Raw genomic sequence first — 19760 nt, forward strand, 5'->3', positions numbered from 1 at the left:
TATCGCGAATTTTAAAAAAAAATTACTTAAAAATACGTGCACGGTTTTTCCCGCCCGAACTGACCAAACTGACGTGTACCATTGCTGGTTGGCCGAAATCTCGGCCAATCAGCTTTGCCATTGTAATAAGTTTGCCCGGCAATGGTGATACAGCAAGATTTCAGCCAATCAGCGTTGTCGTTGCAAACATTTCGCCCGACAATGCTGATTGACAGAAATCTCGGCCAATCAGTGTTGTTTGCTCAGCGTGCTTTGCTTTGAAACTTTTGGAACTTTTTGAGCTGTTGGTCGGAGCTGTTGGTCGGAGCTGTTTCTTGCATCTGTTACTTGGATCTCTTTCTTGGATCTGTTTCTTCGATCTCTTGCTTGGAGCTGTTTGTGAAGACTTCTTGTAAGATGGCACCTAAACGTGGCATGCGGAGTGGAGTCGGGGACGCTAAAAAGAGCAGGAAGATGCTCACAATCAAGGAGAAAATTGAACTTTTGGACATGCTGAAAGCGGGACGTTCTAATATAGATGTTGGTCGGCATTATGGGATCAACGAATCGACTGTGCGATACATCCGGAAAGACGAAAAGAAGATAAGGCAAACTTCTCAGATAACATTCAACAATGCTGCAAAAAGAATGGTGACGCCTAGAAACAAACGCCTTATGAAGATGGAAGCTGCTTTGTCTGTGTGGGTACAAGACTGCCGCAAAAAGAGCATTGCTTTGGATACGAACACTATACGAACCAAGGCGCAGCAATTGTACAACCATCTTGAAGACACAGAAGGAGGCGATGCAGATGAGGGAAACCCAGGTGAGGGCTGGGGTTTTTTATTCTGTCATTATTTAAGTGCTTTTTAAGGAAGGAGGGAAGGAAGGAGGGAGGGAAGGAAGGAGGGAAGGAAGGAAGGAAGGAAGGAGGGATGGAAGGAGGGAGGGAAGGAAGGAAGGAGTGATGGAAGGAAGGAGGGAGGGAGGGATGGAAGGAGGGAGGGATGGAAGGAAGGAAGGAGGGAGGGAGGGATGGAAGGAGTGATGGAAGGAAGAAAGGAGTGATGGAAGGAAGGAAGGAAGGAGGAATGGAAGGAGGGAGGGATGGAAGGAAGGAAGGAGGGATGGAAGGAGTGATGGAAGGAGGGAGGGATGGAAGGAGGGAGGGATGGAAGGAAGGAGGGAGGGATGGAAGGAAGGAGGGATGGAAGGAAGGAGGGAGGGATGGAAGGAGTGATGGAAGGAGGGAGGGATGGAAGGAGGGATGGATGGAAGGAAGGAGGGAAGGAAGGAGGGAGGGATGGAAGGAAGGAGGGAGGGAAGGAGGGAAGGAAGGACTGTATGCTTTCATTCAAGTCACTTCTCTCTCCCTTTCCTGTCATTCTCTGTAGATGAAGGGGCTGGTGACTCTGAAGACCCCCAGCCATCAACATCTTCTGCTTCTTCAGCCCCAGCCACATTCACATCAAGCAAAGGGTGGTTTTACAAATTTCAACGGCGCTATGGCCTGAAGAGTGTGTCATTGCATGGAGAAGCTGCCTCAGCAGATACAGGTGCAGCCGAAAACTTTGTCCAGCGCACGTTTAAAGATCTAATTGCAGAAGGGGACTACCTTCCAGAACAGGTGTTCAACATGGACGAAACAGGCCTGTTCTGGAAGAGGATGCCTTCATGGACTTTCTTGATGCAAGATGAAGCCAAAGCCCCTGGCTTTAAGGCCATGAAAGATCGGGTGACTTTGATCATGTGTGGGAATGCAGCAGGCTTTTTGCTGAAGCCAGGGCTAATTTATAAGTCACGAAATCCAAGAGCCCTCAAGAACAGAAATAAGAATGCATTGCCAGTGTACTGGATGCATAATCCTAAAGCATGGATTACAAAAGCCCTCACGCGGGATTGGTTTCATCAGCGCTTCATCCCACAGGTGCAGGTTTATTTGGCTGCCAAAGGACTCAATTTCAAAGTGCTTCTCCTAATGGACAATGCTGGAGGCCATGATGACCTGGCACATGAACATGATGGGGTGGAAGTCGAATTCTTGCCACCAAACACCACATCACTTATCCAGCCAATGGATCAAGGTATTATCCGTGCATTTAAGGCACTGTACACGCGAATTCTCTTGGAAGCATCGTGGAAGCAATGGATGCTGATGAAAACTTCACATTGAAGGCCTACTGGCGTCAGTACACAATTGCATCTTGTCTGAAGAACATTCAGAGTGCCTTAATGGATATGAAGTCACAGACAATGAATGCCTGCGGGAGGAAATTGTGGCCAGAAGTGGTGCATTATCACAGGGGATTTGCTCCCGAAGAAATTCAAGATGCTGCAGTCCAGAACTCTGTGAAGCTGGCACAGACACTGGGTGGAGAAGGCTTCGATGACATGACACCAGAGGAAGTCAATGGTTTGCTTGATGAGCATGGCCTACCGCTGACAGACGGAGATCTGGAGGAGCTGACCAAGTCAGCGAGTGAAGAAGAGGAGGAGGAAGTGGAAGCTGAAGAAGCTGAGGAAGAAGAAGATGTTGGCCTAACGCTTGAGCGGCTTGCAGAAGTGAACAGAACTGCTGCACATCTCCAACGCATGGTGGAACTTTGGGATCCCAACATGACTCGCTCTATACACTTTAAGGCCTCCCTTGACAACACCATTGCGCCAACAACTGCCCATAACTATGTTTGTCACGAAAACCAAAAGGTCTGCCACACCATCACCTGCAGCGTCCATTGTAGACATGGTGATAGAAGAAGATCCCGATTTATCCTAGTTATGCTAACCCCCCCCCAAAAAATGTAAAAATGTAAATAAATATTGTTATTGTTTCTATCAGGATGACTAAGTGTGTTATTCAATGTGTACAGTACAGGTACAGGTAGAGGTACAGTACAGTACATTAAGGGGATGGGAAATGGTAATTTGTGGGTTGAAAGTGTTGGGACTGAGTGGCATAGAGAAGAATGAATGAATGACTGGGTGAATGAAATTCAAACACAGGTGAGGGCTGGAGTTTTTTATTCTGTCATTGTTTAAGTGCTTTTTAAGAAAGGAAGGAAGGAGGGAGGGATGGAAGGAGGGAGGGATGGAAGGAGGACATGAGGGCAAAAAAACCAGGTTCAAATTGGACTTGAAAATCAGAAGTGTGGAAAGTGTTCTCACTGAGAGCTAGCAACTTGAGAGGGCAAAGAAACCAGGTTCAAATTGGACTTGAAAATCAGAAGTGTGGAAAGTGTTCTCACTGAGAGCTAGCAACTTGAGAGGGCAAAGAAACCAGGTTCAAATTGGACTTGAAAATCAGAAGTGACAGAAGTGTTCTCACTGAGAGCTAGCAACTTGAGAGGGCAAAAAAACCAGGTTCAAATTGGACTTGAAAATCAGAAGTGACAGAAGTGTTCTCACTGAGAGCTAGCAACTTGAGAGGGCAAAGAAACCAGGTTGGACTTGAAAATCAGAAGTGACAGAAGGACTCGTGCCCCAAGAAAGCCGGTGAGAGGGGCGAATCGGGCGGGCGGGGGTAGCGGCGAGGAGCCCGGAGGCGCTGGGGGGGGTGGCCGGCATGAAAAACAACCATTGCCAGCCTCTGAACTTTCGTCGCTCCACCATCTGCGCATGCGCGGCCATGGAAAATAGGACGCGCATGCGCAGATGGTGTTTTTACTTCCGTGCCGCTACATCGCGAGGTTACGATTATCGCGAGGGGTCTTGGAACGGAACCCTCGCGATAATCGGGGGACCACTGTATTATATATTATACCTGGTCTCTGTAATATGGATCAGGTGATTTTTTTTTAATTAAAAAAATGCCCTTATTGTTGTTGTAGTAGTAGTAGTAGTAGTAGTAGTAGTAGTAATAATAATAATAATAATAATAATAATAATAATAATAATAATAATAATAATAATAATAATAATTTATTGGATTTCTATGCCGCCCCTCTCTGTAGACTTGGGGCGGCTAACAACAATGATAATACCGAACTGTAGTCCAGCTGAAATGATTTTTAAAAATTTTCCGTTTCAACTTTACCTTGGGATTCTAGTCACAGCCTAACATGGCAAACTTTCTTTTCAACAGAATTAAAACAATGAATTTTACCACGAATTGTTTCTCAAGTATGCATTCAGTGTCAGAAGTTTTTTGTGCTGCTGGCTTTAAAAAAAATTGACATAAGACTATCAAATTTTTGACATAAGACTATCAAATTAAACTGCAAGACAGAAATGTTCTTGCTTTGTGGAATACATGATCATAATTATTTCACAGATAGCTAATTATATAGTGTAGTATTCCCACATGAGCAGAACATGCTATGGTGATCTCAAATTCTACCTTTTTTATAACCAAAACAAGTTATAGCAACCGTGGTACGTTATCTTCTGTAATTGATTTTCACCAATAATACAGTGATCCCCCGGTTATTGCGGCCCCAACCATTGCGAACAGGGTAATTTGCGATTTTTGAACCCGGAAGTCAGAACACCATCTGCGCATGCGTGCCCTTTTTTTCTATGGGCACGCATGCGTAGATGGCGCCGGGCAGATCAGCTGCTGGGCGGCTTCCCTAGGTCTTCCCCCTCTTGGCCGGCATCAGCGAGGAGTTTCCCCACCACCGCCCACGCAAACTCCTCGCTGCTGCCGCTTCGCTCGGGCCGCTTCCCAGCTGAGTACTCAGCTGGGAAGCGGCCCGAGCGAACGGCTTGTCCGCAGCCTGCCTGCCCGCGCGCCCACGGCTCGCGCGCCCTTCTCCCGCCCATGCCGTTCGCTCGGGCCGCTTCCCAGCTGAGTACTCAGCTGGGAAGCGGCCCGAGCGAACGGCTTGTCCGCAGCCTGCCTGCCCGCACGCCCGCGGCTCGCGCGCCCTTCTCCCGCCTACGCCGTTCGCTCGGGCCGCTTCCCAACTGAGCCCTCAAGCCAAGCGCAGAAGTTCGCCTTTGGCGCTTGGCTTGAGGGTTCAGTTGGGAAGGCACGCGGGTGTTTTAAAACGTCCCCGCCGACATGGGGGGCTCGCTAGCACACCCCCAAACCCGGGTTGGGGGTTCGGGGGGGTGCTAGCGAGCCCCCCATGTCGGCGGGGACATTTTAAAACACCCGCGCGCCTTCCCAACTGAGCCCTCAAGCCAAGCGCAGAAGTTCGCCTTTGGCGCTTGGCTTGAGGGCTCAGTTGGGAAGGTGCGCGGGTGTTTTAAAACGTCCCCGCCGTCATGGGGGGCTCGCTAGCACACCCCCAAACCCGGGTTGGGGGTTCGGGGGGGTGCTAGCGAGCCCCCCATGTCGGCGGGGACGTTTTAAAACACCCGCGCGGCTTTCCAATGAGTCCCGAAGACAAACGCGGAAGTTTGACGTTTGTCTTCGGGACTCATTGGAAAGCCGCGCGGGTGTTTTAAAACGTCGCCGCCGACATGGGGGGCTCGCTAGCACCCCCCCGAACCCCCAACCCGGGTTAGGGGGGTGCTAGCGAGCCCCCCATGTCGGCGGCAGTGTTTTAAAACACCCGCGCCGCCCCCAATCTTCGGCTCCTCGCTAGCGCTGCGGAAGTAAAAACACCATCTGCACATGCGCAAATGGTGTTTTTACTTCCGCAGCGCTACTTCGCGAAAACCCGCTCGTTGCAGGGGGTCCTGGAACGGAACCCTCGCAACGAGCGGGGGATCACTGTATAGCTATACCTATCACCACAGAGCTGAATTATACTGGCATTGTTGGGTTTTGTGGTTAAAAATCAGACTTTATTCCAGGGTCTCCAACCTTGAAAACATTATGATTTGTGGACGTCAATTTCCCGAAGCCAGTGTGGCCAGATGGGGAATTCTGGGAGGTAATAATAATAATAATAATAATAATAATAATAATAATAATAATAATAATATATTAGATTTGTATGCCGCCCCTCTCCGAAGACTCGGGGCAGCTCACAACAACAATAAAAACAATATTCTAGCGAAAACAAATCTAATATTAAAAGCACATAAAAACCCTATCATATTTAAAAAACAAACAACACATACATATCGAAACATAAATATTAAAAAGCCTGGGGGAAAGGTGTCTCAACTCCCCCATGCCTGGCGGTATAGATGGGTCTTGAGTAATTTACGAAAGACAAGGAGGGTGGGGGCAGTTCTAATCTCCGGGGGGAGTTGATTCCAGAGGGCCGGGGCCGCCACAGAGAAGGCTCTTCCCCTGGGGCCCGCCAAATGACATTGTTTAGTCGACAGGACCCGGAGAAGGCCAACTCTGTGGGACCTTATCGGCCGCTGTGATTCATGCGGTAGCAGGCGGTTCCGGAGGTAATCTGGTCCCATGCCATGTAGGGCTTTAAAGGTCATAACCAACACTTTGAATTGTGACCGGAAACTGATCGCAAGCCAGTTAAAAGTCCACAGGTCTTAAAATGCCCAAGGTCGGATACCCCTGCTTTAACCATTACTCTCATCAAAGCAGTGAAATCATTAGCATCTCGCTAGCAGAGCAAAACATTTCTTCAATCGTGAGGATTGTTATACAGTCAATCACTTGGACAATTTTTGTCCATTTCTGTTGTGCTTTCAAAATTGGGCAAAAATCTTTTTACTTGCCATGCTTGTGAGATGCTAACGATATCATTGCTTTGATGAGAGGAATGGTTAAAGCTGGGGTATCTGACCTTGGAAAAGTTAAGATCTGTGGACTTAAAGGTGGCTGAGGAATTCTGGGAGTTGAAGTCCACAAGTCTGCCGCATGAGTCCCAGCAATCGGTTAGGTCCCACAGAGTCGGCCTTCTCCAAGTCCCATCAACTAGACAATGTCGTTTGGCAGGACCTAGGGGAAGAGCCTTCTCTGTGGGGGCCCCAGCCCTCTGGAATCAGCTTCCCCCCCGGAGATTCGCACTGCTCCCATCCCCCTTGCCTTCCGTAAAAGCTTAAAGACCTATTTATGCTGCCACGCTTGGGGCCATTAGACTCTAACCTCCTGGCTGGCAAGGGTAGTATGTTTTGCTGTGTGAATGGTAATTAATGATTTTAAATCTTATTAGAGTTTTTAAAAGTTTTTTAGCATATTAATTGGATTTTTAGATATACATATGGTATGTTGTTTTTGACATGTTGTGAGCTGTCCTGAGTCCTCGGAGATGGGCGGCATACAAATCCAATCAATCAATCAATCAATTATTTATTTATATATTTATTTATTTAGAAACATAGAAACATAGAAGATTGACGGCAGAAAAAGACCTCATGGCCCATCTTGTCTGCCCTTATACTATTTCCTGTATTTTATCTTAGGATGGATCTATGTTTATCGCAGGCATGTTTAAATTCAGTTACTGTGGACTTAACAATCACGACTGCTGGAAGTTTGTTCCAAGGATCTATCTAGATCTATCTATCTATCTATCTATCTATCTATCTATCTATCTATCTATCTATCTATCTATCTATCTATCTATCTATCTATCTATCTATATATCTTATCTATCTATCTATCTTATCTATCAATCTATCAATCTATCTATCTATCTATCTATCTATCTATCTATCTATCTAATCTATCTATCTAATCTATCTAATCTGTCTATCTGTCTGTCTGTCTGTCTGTCTGCCTATCTATGGGATAAACATATATCCATCCTAAGATAAAATACAGGAAATAGTATAAGGGCAGACAAGATGGACCATGAGGTCTTTTTCTGCCGTCAATCTTCTATGTTTCTAAATAAATAAATAAATAAAGAATGAAATAATAAAGTCTTAACATTGCCAAGGCTGGTCAGTCCTGTTCTAAGTGCCTAAGTGTTCATTTGTGAAAGTTCACACAATGCCTTGGTTCAGCAGTGTGTACGTGTCCCTTGGCCACAGAGAGAAGGGCAACCGGCTGACAGTTACAATTGTGGAGTTCACCAGCAAAGGCAAAGTCCATTTCTACAAAGTGTTGTCAGTTATGATTAAAGTTAACTGCGATTTTTGTACTTGCTAAGTCGCCATGGAGATTATGGCACTGGGGGTGATATATTAAACATGTATGCCGACCAGCTGTGGATTTTTTGCATGGAATGAGATATTATTACAAAGCAAAATGGTAGTGAAGGATTATAATTTTTTTTTAGAACAATCTAAATAAGAAGTATAAAAGAAAGAAGGTTTGGGATGTAAGTAAAGCTTTTGTAAGAGGGTATTTTATACAACACAATAGCAGATTGAAAAAGAAAAAGGGAAGAAAATATACTTATGATTTTGAGTGAGATTGAAAAAAAATATCTTAAAATTCTCCAGGGTTGACAACTATTATTCACCAAATTAAGCTTTTACAGATGCAATTATCTATGTTGGCAGTGAGGGAGATAGCTTTAAAGATGCATTTGTAACACAAAGAAATTTTGAATCTGCAAATAAATTGGAGAGATGGTTGACATATAAGATAGAAAAAGAAATGAAAGTTATAATAAAGTTACAAAAAAGAAATACTGTAAGTACAGATCATTATTATTATTATTATTATTATTATTAATTGGATTTGTATGCCGCCCCTCTCCGCAGACTCGGGGCGGCTAACAACAGCAGTAAAACAGTACAACAAAATCCAATACTAAAAAACAGTTAAAAACCCATTATATAAAAACCAATCATACATACAAACATACCATACATAAAATTGTAAAGGCCTAGGGGGAAAGTGTATCTTAGTTCCCCCATGCCTGGCAGCAAAGATCATGCAAATATGCAAAATTCTTCCCTCTGATACAGAGGTCAAGAAATATCTTTGGACAAAGTGGATGAATATTAACAGAAAGAAAATCATGTTGTAAATTTAGAAAAGGAGGTAAATTTATAATTTAATTTAATTTATAATATAGTTATAATAATATATGATATTATTATAATATATTAATTTATATTATGTATTTATATTGTATAAAATATATTAATATATAATATTAATATATAAATTATATAAATTATAATATAAAATAATATATTATAATTTAATAACGTAATTTATAACTGATGTAAAGAAGACATGAAACCACTTTTTATATCTTTTTTCTTTTCTTTTTCATTTTTTTCTTTTTCAATTTTCTTCAATTTTTCTGTTTTTTCCTTAGTTTAAATTGATTTGCATTGAATTTTATCTTGTTTAAAAATTTCAATAAAATATGTATGTATGTAAGTATCTATCTATCTATCTATCTATCTATCTATCTATCTATCTATCTATCTATCTATCTATCTACCTACCTACCTACCTACATACATACTTACCTACCTACCTATAAAAAAATTGCCCTTGGCTATTTTTCTCTTGCAGCTTTTAGTAGCTGCATGTGTAAAGAGCTTACAGGATAAGCTTAGATAATAAAAGTTTATTGCACTGTACCTCTTACTGTGAAAATATTTTATAATATTAGTTTTTACTAGCATTACAGTTTATTAAAGTATAAAACTCCCATTAGGATTGATTTTTGGTAACTGAGCAAAGTAATCCTCCTATAACCTAAAGTATATCTACCATCCTTTTAATGTCAGTACTGAAGAGCTATATATACTACTCAAAAAAAATAAATGGAACACTTAAAGAACACATCCTAAATCTGAATGAATGAAATATTCTCACTGAATACTTTGTTCTGTACAAAGTTGAATGTGCACAAAAGCATCTGGATTTGACTGTCAATCAGTGTTGCTTCCTAAGTGGACAGTTTGATTTCACAAAAGTTTGATTTACTTGGAGTTATATTGTGTTGTTTAAGTGTTCCCTTTATTTTTTTGAGCAGTGTATTTGATCTATTAAGGAAAGTCATTGTTGAGGATCCATTCTGTTTCTTTCCCACTATTATTTACTGCTAAACAGGGGGAGAGAAAGAATAAATATAATGATATTTCTATCGATGGCAGAGACCTGCCTATGAAGATTCTCAGTCATCCAGATCATCGTTGGTCCAAAAAGATGGGTTTTTTTCCAAAAGGCAACTGGATTTCCTTTGTTTTTGCTTGAAGACATTTCACTTCTAATCCAAGAAGTTTCTTCAATTCTGAAGAAGTTCTGAAGAACTGAAGAAGCTTCTTGGATGAGAAGCAAAACATCTTCAAGAAAAACCAAAGAAAGTCCAGTTGCCTTTGGGACAATCGGAAAGTGAATTTATTACACTGGAAAGCAATTATTTTGGTGTATCCAGTGCGTGCACCTGGTCTTAGAAATACAGAACAGACATTTATTTGTCATTTGCTTATTTATTAAATCTAGAAGGGTGCACAACTCTATCAAGACTTTGGGCTCGGTATAATATACGCAGAATTGCAGAAAATAATAATTTTTAAAAAGAACTGCAGAAAAAACAATTGCTACAACCTGCCTTCTATTGAGGACTTGTACACTGCATGAGTCAAAAGGAGGACTGTGAAAATATTTATAGATACCTCACATCCTGGACATAAATTGCTTCAACTCCTACCCTCAAAATGACGCTATAGAGTACTGCATACCACAACATCTAGACACAAGGACAGTTTTTCCCTGAATGCGATAGCTATCCCTACAACACCGTCAAACTATTTACTAAGGCTGTACAGTATTACTATTATTCTTCTCATCCTTTCTATTACCTATCTCCTCTTACTTATATGACTATAACCATGTTGTTGTAACTTTATGATTTATAGTGTTTTATTTAGTTTCCTAGTATAATTTATGTTGATTGCTTATATAGCATCCTTTGACTATCACTAAGTGTTGTATCTTCTGATTTATGATGAATATATTTATGATGACAATGATCATGGTTTATCACTTATATCTTTATGTACACTAAGAGTTTATGCACCGAAGACAAATTCCTTGTGTATTCAATAACACTTGGCCAATAAAGAACTCTATTTTCCATTCCATCCCATTCTTCTCAATATGGGTGCATGAGCATTGGGCTGGCACATGTGCAGTTCAACATACAAAAGTACATGTTGGCGCACTGCTCACACAAGTGTTTAAACGGTTGTAGGATGAGGACTATTTGTATATTATCATATATTATATAAATAATAATAATAATAATAATAATAATAATAATAATAATAATAATAATAATTATTATTATTATTATTATTATTATTATTATTAATTAGATTTGTATGCCGCCCCTCTCCGGAGACTCGGATAATTGTAAGCCAAAAACTTAATAAGATTCCAAGTCTCTTCTGTCTGACATCTTTATTCTTTATCTTTTTAGCCAAACTTAAACTCCAATGCAGCTCTACTTTTAACTAAATGTGTCCTGATGCTTCTTCTGTACACTTCTACCCAATAATCCTAGCCTGGCCACACTCAAAGTCTCTCTCTCTCTCTTCCTTCCTTCATTTCTCTCTCTCTCCATCCCTCTTTCTTTCTCTCTTCCTTCCTTCCTTCCTCTCTTTTTGGCTCTCTTTCTCTCTCCCTCCTTCCCTCCCTCTATGTCTTTCTCTCTCCCTCCTTCCCCCCTTCTTGCTCTTTCTCTCTTTCTTTCTCTCTCTCTTTTTCTTTGTCTCTCTTGCTATCTCTCTCTCTCTGATTTCTGAAGTATCTCTCTCTATCAACTATCAACGCTCTGAGTGGCCAGGTGAGATCTGCCAGCATCATGACCCCATTGAAACATGCATAGCTGGTGCACTTCCCTTCTTCAGTCGGTCCACACTGATGTTGCCTCAGATGAACTGGTGAGACTTCTGAGTTCTCCTACTGCAGCATCAGCTGCTTTCTTTGTCCCATTCCCTCACCTGCCACTCAGCCTCTGCTATCTCCAATGCTTCTATGCCCTTTCAAAGTTGCATAGCAGGTATAGTGGTACCTCCACTTACAAACTTAATTCGTTCCGTGACCAGTTTCTTGAGTAGAAAAGTTCGTAAGTAGAAGCAATTTTTCCCATAGGAATCAATGTAAAAGCAAATACTGTAATGTGTGCAAACCCATTACAAAAGAAATAAAAGCTCGGAATTTGGGTGGGAGGAGGAGGAGGAGGAAAAAGAGGAGGAGGACAGTCGCCGAAGGAAAAAGGTGAGGTGAGGGGAATCCCCAAAAAAATCCAAAACTTTAAGGCTTGGTGATGGTGAATCTGTGGCACGAGTGCCAGAGCTGGTACCCAGAGCCTTCTGTGTGAGCTAACGTGATGGCCCTTCAGCTCCACCAGTTGGTCATTGGGTTTCCGAGGCGTAAATGCATGCCGCCCAGCTGGTCGTTGGGTTTCTGGTGCTCTGGTGTGCATGCACCTTCCAGTTTGGGCACCCTATGCCTAAAAGGTTCACTGAAATAGAGTTTGCTGCTTAAGCAGGGGTTGGACTAGAAGACCACCAAAGTCCCTTGCAATTCTTTTAATAATACAAATCTTTGGCTCAATTCTTTAGAAACATAGAAACATAGAAGATTGACAGTAGAAAAAGACCTCATGGTCCATCTAGTCTGCCTTATACTATTTCCTGGATTTTATCTTAGGAAGGACATATGTTTATCCCAGGCATTATTTAAATTCAGTTACTGTGGCTTGACCAACCACGTCTGCTGGAAGTTTGTGCCAAGCATCTACTACTCTTTCATAATATTCATATTTTTTCACGTTGCTTCTGATCTTTCCCCCAACTAACCTGATTGTGTCCCCTTGTTCTTGTGTTCACTTTCCTATTAAAAACACTTCCCTCCTGAACCTTATTTAACCCTTTAACATATTTAAATGTTTCAATCATGTCCCCCCTTTCCTTTCTGTCCTCCAGACCAGTGTTTCCCAACCTTGGCAACTTGAAGATATTTGGACTTCAACTCCCAGAATTCCCCAGCCAGCGGAACCTTGGCAACTTGAAGATATCTGGACTTCTGGGAGTTGAAGTCCAAATATCTTCAAGTTGCCAAGGTTGGGAAACACTGCTCCAGACTATGCAGATTGGAGTTCATGAAGTCTTTCCTGATAAGTTTTATGCTTAAGACTTAAGACATTTTTTTAGCCCGTCTTTGGACCCATTCAATTTTATCAATATCTTTTTGTAGATGAGGTCTCCAGAACTGAACACAATATTCCAAATGTGGTCTCACCAGCACTTTTGCACATGTTATGCAAATGTTTTGCACATGTTATGTGCACATGTTATGCACATTTGCACATGTTATGCTGGACTACAAGGGATCTGGACAGTTTGTGGTTCAGAATCTTTTTCAGAATGCAGCCATTGTCAAATGTTGCATGAATATGTTCATTACCTTGTTATAACATGGATAATTGCAGGTGGACAATACATAAACCCAGCAAATGTGGTTTATCCACACAAATTGAAGAGCTACCTGGAACTCTGCCATTCTGCGCAAATTTCTATGCCAAAACTCTAGACATTTATTTGGAAATAAATTTTAGTCCTAGTCCTCTAATTTAGACAGTTCAAGACTTTTAAGAATAAACCCAGCAAGGATTAGGACACATGAACCTAAGAAATTACTGCTTTCTGTCAAAATATGCCAATATTATGCTACTATATCAACCAGATTACAGCCACACAGACTCTCGGAACAAAGATGAAGTGGAATCTACCTTACCGTATGTTACTGAGAAAGCATGTAACACAGTCAACACTTTAAGCACTATAAATATAAAATAGAATAAAATAGAATTTTATTGGCCACGTGAGATTGGACACACAAGGAATTTGTCTTGGTGCATATGTATTCTCATCCTTGAAAGCCACCTTCATTCTGTCCTTCGCGTAAAATGCAAAATTCTGATTGTGTTTCTTTAAATATGCTTGGTACATTCTGCAGTTATTTAAAGCTATGCAGATGGGGTGGGGAAACTATCCCCCCCCCAAACATTCTTGCAGTTCCTGCTGCAGTATAAAAGATACCAAGAAAACACAGCCAATTTTTTTACTGGACAATTCAGAGAATTGACATACAAAAAGGTTTTTTTAAATCCTACATAATATGTTCTCTACTTCACCACCTCAAATGCTTCTGTTCCTTAAATAACCTTTTACAGTCTTTCAGGGGACCAACAAAAGTCATTGCAGAATGAACAAATAATAAATCAGCATAATAAACATATATTTTTGGTATATTAATAGAGGAAGGAGGACATTTACAAAGCTATTTAGAATATCAAGAGAGAAGTCCATATATCTATAATATAAATGATTTTGGAGGAAAATATAGCAAATATGTCAGCTTTGGGGTTCTACTACATATAGGACATTCTTCCATTTCTTCCGTGTTACAGAATAGCCCTTTAACAGACCAATACTGTAAACAATGCCAGCAATCAAAGGAAAATCCTGTTGGATCAAGGAGGGAAAAAACCCACAATCATACAATAGTGTTCAACTCCAGAGTGAGATTTTGAAAATTAATATTAGGAGACAGTGGAAGGGGAAGAGACATGACTTGCACTGCTAAAATAATAATAATAATAATAATAATAATAATAATAATAATAATAATTATTATTATTATTATTATTATTATTATTATTATTAGTCTGGAACGTGAATATGAATATCTTCGGAGAGGGGCAGACACAAGTCTAACACATAATAATGACAATATTGGGATACTGAAGCCTAGAAGAGAAAGAATGGTAGAAAAACGCAAAATACGAAGAGCCACAAACAGAAGTAGAGAACAACTATGGCAAAAGGAAGCAGAGAGAATAAGGATCAATAGCAATAGGTGCCTTAGGTGCAATTGCAAAACATCTGGAGTATTACTTGAACCACCACTGGCTTTGACAAAATCCTCAATTGCAAAAGACAGCTAATCCTGCAACAATATCATCATCATCATCTCTTTTATTCTGCCAGTCTGCGGAGAGGGGCGGCATACAAATTTAAATAATAATAATAATAATAATAATAATAATAATAATAATAATAATAATAATAATTCATTAAACATGAAACTCAGTCAACTGAACATTTTAAAAAGTGTTACAAATACCATTGAATGGTGCTAATGGTTGGTGCAGGTTGCTGCCAAGCATCCTGGGTATCAACCAAGTATCTTCCTAAAATATATTTATTATATTTTATATAATATATTTTATATAAAATTATTGACGATACTTGTTTGATACCTGTACCTATGATGGTGGCTATTATTATTATTATTATTATTATTATTATTATTATTATTATATTTTGTTGTTCTTACTGTTATTGTTATTTCACATCTCCCATTATATTATGATTATTATGATTATGATGATTAGCAATATCATTTAGACTTATATACTGCTTGATAGTGCTTTTACAGCCCTCTATAAGCAGTTTACAGAATCAGCATATTGTCCCCCAAAATCTAGGTCCTCATTATGATTATTATAATTATTATACTATAAAATAGAATTATTTATTGGCCAAGTGTAATTGGACACACAAGGAATTTGTCTTTGGTGCATATGCTCCCAGTGTACATAAAAGAAAAGATACATTTGTCAAGAATCATGAGGTACAACACTTATTATTATGATTGTTATTACTTTATTTACAAAAAAACGTAATATAGAGCAAACAAGATTTATATGATGCATTTTGTATCACAATATCACAAGTCGAACACTTCCCAAGCATCTAGGAATGATGATGATGATGATGATGATACCACATGTGCCTATCCTGGGTGGTTAGTTGGGAAGGATTCCATAAAGAGGATCAAAATGCCAAATCCAGCTCTGAACATCTGGCTGGCTGACTGGTTCTATAACCAAACCCTTAAACCATCAGATGCCTGAATAACTTCTTTTTTGAGCTTTTTTAAAAGAATCATCCGGAACCGCCTTCTACCGCACGAATCCCAGCGGCCGATAAGGTCCCACAGAGTTGGCCTTCTCTGGGTCCCGTTGACCAAACAATGTCGTTTGGTGGGCCCCAGGGGAAGAGCCTTCTCTGTGGCGGCCCCGGCCCTCTGGAATCAACTCCTCCCAGAGATTTGAACGGGCCCCACCCTCCTTGTCTTTCGCAAATTACTCAAGACCCACCTTTATAGCCAGGCATGGGGGAACTGAGACATCCTCCCCCAGGCTTTTATATTTTATGTTTGGTATGTATGTGTTGTATGGTTTTAAATTGTTGGGGTTTTAGATATGTTTTATTTTAATATTAGATTTGTCTCACTGTTATATTGTTTTTGTATTACTGTTGTGAGCCACCCCGAGTCTTCAGAGAGGGGCGGCATACAAATCTGATAAATAATAATAATAATCATCATCATCATCATCATCATCATCATCATCATCATCCCCCTTTCCTGGTCTTGCAGATAAAACCCATCGAAGTGCAACTTTTTTTCAGCTGTGTTGGGCTCATCCTCCGGCGCAAGGGATGATGGGCTTTGTAGTTCTCCAACCCAACTGGAAAGCTGGGCAAAGGAGAACCCCACAAATATCTTACGCACAATTTTAGAAAAATAAAGAGACTCCGCCAGAAAAATAACATCATAAACAAAATCTACAGATGTGCAGAAATGGATAGGTTGACCGTGAAGGGAACTAAGTCACTCAGAATATCATGAGTTTTGGAATAACTGGTGTAATTGGATGAGCAACAAAAGCAAAAGACTGGGATAAAGGACGTACAAAAAAATTAGAAATATATAAACATGCAATGTAATACTGTACATGTATTTATCAAGAGGTAATTTTAAGAAACCTAACAAACACAAGAAAAGGGGCATAGATTATTATTATTATTATTATTATTATTATTATTATTATTATTATTAATAATAATTAGATTTGTATGCCGCCCCTCTCCGCAGACTCGGGGCGGCTCACAACAGCGATAAAAACAATACCTAATGACAAATCTAATAATTAGAATCTAAAATAACAATTATACATATAAAAATCTAAAAAGAAACCCCAGTATATAAAACATACATACAGTCATATTATGCACAGAGATTACATAGGTAAGGGGGAAATGCCTCAGTTCCCCCAAGCTTGACGACAGAAATGGGTTTTGAGGAGTTTACGAAAGGCAAGGAGGGTGGGGGCAGTTCTAATCTCCGGGGGGAGCTGATTCCAGAGGGTCGGAGCCGCCACAGAGAAGGCTCTTCCCCTGGGTCCCGCCAGACGGCATTGTTTAGTCGACGGGACCCGGAGAAGACCAACTCTGTGGGACCTAATCGGTCGCTGGGATTCGTGCGGCAGAAGGCGGTCTCGCAGATAACCTGGTCCAGTGCCATGAAGGGCTTTATAGGTCATAACCAACACTTTGAATTGTGACCGGAAACTGATCGGCAACCAATGCAGACTGCGGAGTGTTGGAGTAACATGGGCATATTTGGGGAATCCCATGATTGCTCTCGCAGCTGCATTCTGCACGATCTGAAGTTTCCGAATACTTCCGAATAGACCTGTAGATCATAGACTGCAAAAAATACATCTTCAGCAATAGAGTAATCAATGACTGGAATGCACTACCTGACTCTGTGGTTTCTACTCCTAACCCCAAAACCTTCAACCTTAGATTGCCTACAGTTGACCTCTGCCCCTTTCTAAGAGGTCTGTAAGGGGCGTGCATAATTGCACCATTATGCCTACCGTCCCCGTCCTACTGTCTTATTGCTTTTATCATTACGGTACTTTTCATAATGTTATGCTTATACAAATTACCCCCCTATAATTTATTTATTTATTTATTTTATTTATTTATTTTGTCCAATACACAATGAGGGTTTTGTCAGACAAATATACACTGCTCCAAAAAAAATTAAGTGAACATTTAAACAACACAATATAACTCCAAGTAAATCAAACTTCTGTGAAATCAAACTGTCCACTTAGGAAGCAACGCTGATTGACCATCAATTTCACATGTTGTCAGAACATTCAACTTTGTACAGAACAAAGTATTCAATGGGAATACATGTATTTCATTCATTCAGATCTAGGATGTGTTGAGTGTTGAGCAATGTATATAAACATGTAATGTAATACTGTATATGTATTTATCAAGATGTAATCATAAGAAATGTAACGAACGTTAAGAAAACGGGCATGGATCTGTATTAAATTATAGCAATGTTGTTTTTAAAATTTAGAAAAATTAATAAACAAAACTTTTTTTAAAAGGAGATCACCATCATCACCACCCAGCATCTACCCCACCCTAGTGGACAATCCAAGGAATCCCTTTTATCCTAATGGACAATTCTGGTAATTTTGAACAGCTAACAAGAGCTTACAAAACATTTGTCAGACCAATCCTAGAATACAGCTCACCTGTATGGAACCCACATTGCATATCTGACATCAACACAACTGAGAGAGTCCAGAAATATTTCACAAGAAGAGTCCTTCACTCCTCTTCTCACAACAAAATACCTTACTCCGCCATACTTGAAATTCTTGATTTAGACAACTTACAACTCCGTTGGCTCCATTCCGACTTAATTATAGTTCATAAAATCATATACCAAAATGTCCTCCCTGTTAACAACTACTTCACCTTCAACCGCAACAACACACGAGCACGAAATCGATTTAAACTAAATGTCAATCGCTCCAAACTTGACTGCAAAAAATACGACTTCAGCAACAGAGTAATCAACGCCTGGAATGCACTACCTGACTCTGTGGTTTCTACTCCTAACCCCAAAACCTTTAACCTTAGACTATCTACAGTTGACCTCTCCCCCTTTCTAAGAGGTCTGTAAGGGACGTGCATAAGTGCACCATTGTGCCTACCGTCCCTGTCCTATTGTCTTCTTTTTATCATTACTTATATAATGGTTAATATGTACAAATTATCACCCTATAATTGTTTGACAAATAAATAAATAAAATAAATAAATCCAAGGCGAGGGAAGAGGCACCCAAAGAAGCGGTCAAGGGAAGCAGACCCACACTGACAATCCCCCCCTCCCACATCCACCCCACGTCCTCTAGGGAGGATGTCACTGACATCATCATCCTGAGATGGGTCCTGCAGGAGGAATGAGGGCGGCGATGGCAGGTGGGGGCATAGAGAGCGAGAGAGATAGAGAGGAACCACTGCCCTGAAAATGGCTGTAGGAGAGGCCGGCGCCAGGGTGGGGTCTCCGGGAAAGAAGGGCCAGGTACGGACCCCAAGGACGCCCGCCTCACAAAACGGGCGCCGCTATAGGGTCGCCGGCCTCCCCCCCTCGGGGTATCGCGCCGTTTCGGCCGAGGTATCCCTCACCATTTTGGCGGATGGGTCTAGATTGCTCCGCGCCGCCGCCTCAGAAACCGCCGCCGCCTCAGACCGCGGAGGTCGGAGAGAGCCGAGGATGGAAGGGAAGAAAAAAAAAAAAAAGGCCGAGACCACAAACGGCTGCGGGGAATCCTAGAGCGGACACACAACAAAGGCGAAGTGGGGGGGGGGCAGAGAGAGAGAGAAAGAGAGGGGGCCCTCTGGCACGCAGATTTCGATCTATGGTCTGCGGCTCCGAGAGGGAGGGAAGCCGGCGCGCGGTCCTCTAGAAAGCGCGTTCGTGTTTGGTGTCGCCGGCGGCGGCGGTTTTCCCACGCTCCCTCCACCCTCTCATCCACCTGCCGCCGCCGTTATCTTCACGGCGCAGCGCGGGCGGGCGTGCAAAAGGAGGGAGCGGCGGTGGCCTCGCGCGCGTCCTTTTACAAGAGCGGTGTAAGGCCGCTTTATTGTTTATTCCAATTACTGAGATGAAGGCATGTTTAAATAAAACTCCGTTTGAATTTATTGCTGATGATAATTCGACAGTCAAAGACAGCCTTTTTCCAGATACCAGTTGTTTTCAAAGCCTGATATATTAAGCGTTTTACCTCATGATTCTTGACAAATGTATCTTTTTCTTTTATGTA

The 19760-nt window shown here is 41.3% G+C and overlaps 1 protein-coding gene across 1 annotated transcript in view; it reads right to left on the bottom strand.

Annotated features, from left to right (window-relative positions):
* LOC139162803 (elongation factor 2-like) overlaps positions 1-19462 on the bottom strand; it is a 68801-nt gene extending 49339 nt beyond the window's left edge. The window contains exon 1 of the mRNA XM_070743603.1: positions 19123-19462. Coding sequence (XP_070599704.1) covers positions 19123-19125 — 3 coding nt within the window. The 5' untranslated portion in view covers positions 19126-19462. The remainder of the gene's footprint in view (positions 1-19122) is intronic.
* Between the last annotated feature and the right edge of the window lie 298 nt (positions 19463-19760).

This window comes from Erythrolamprus reginae, chromosome 2 (assembly GCF_031021105.1).
Source record: "Erythrolamprus reginae isolate rEryReg1 chromosome 2, rEryReg1.hap1, whole genome shotgun sequence".
Classification (NCBI taxonomy): Eukaryota; Metazoa; Chordata; class Lepidosauria; order Squamata; family Dipsadidae; genus Erythrolamprus; species Erythrolamprus reginae.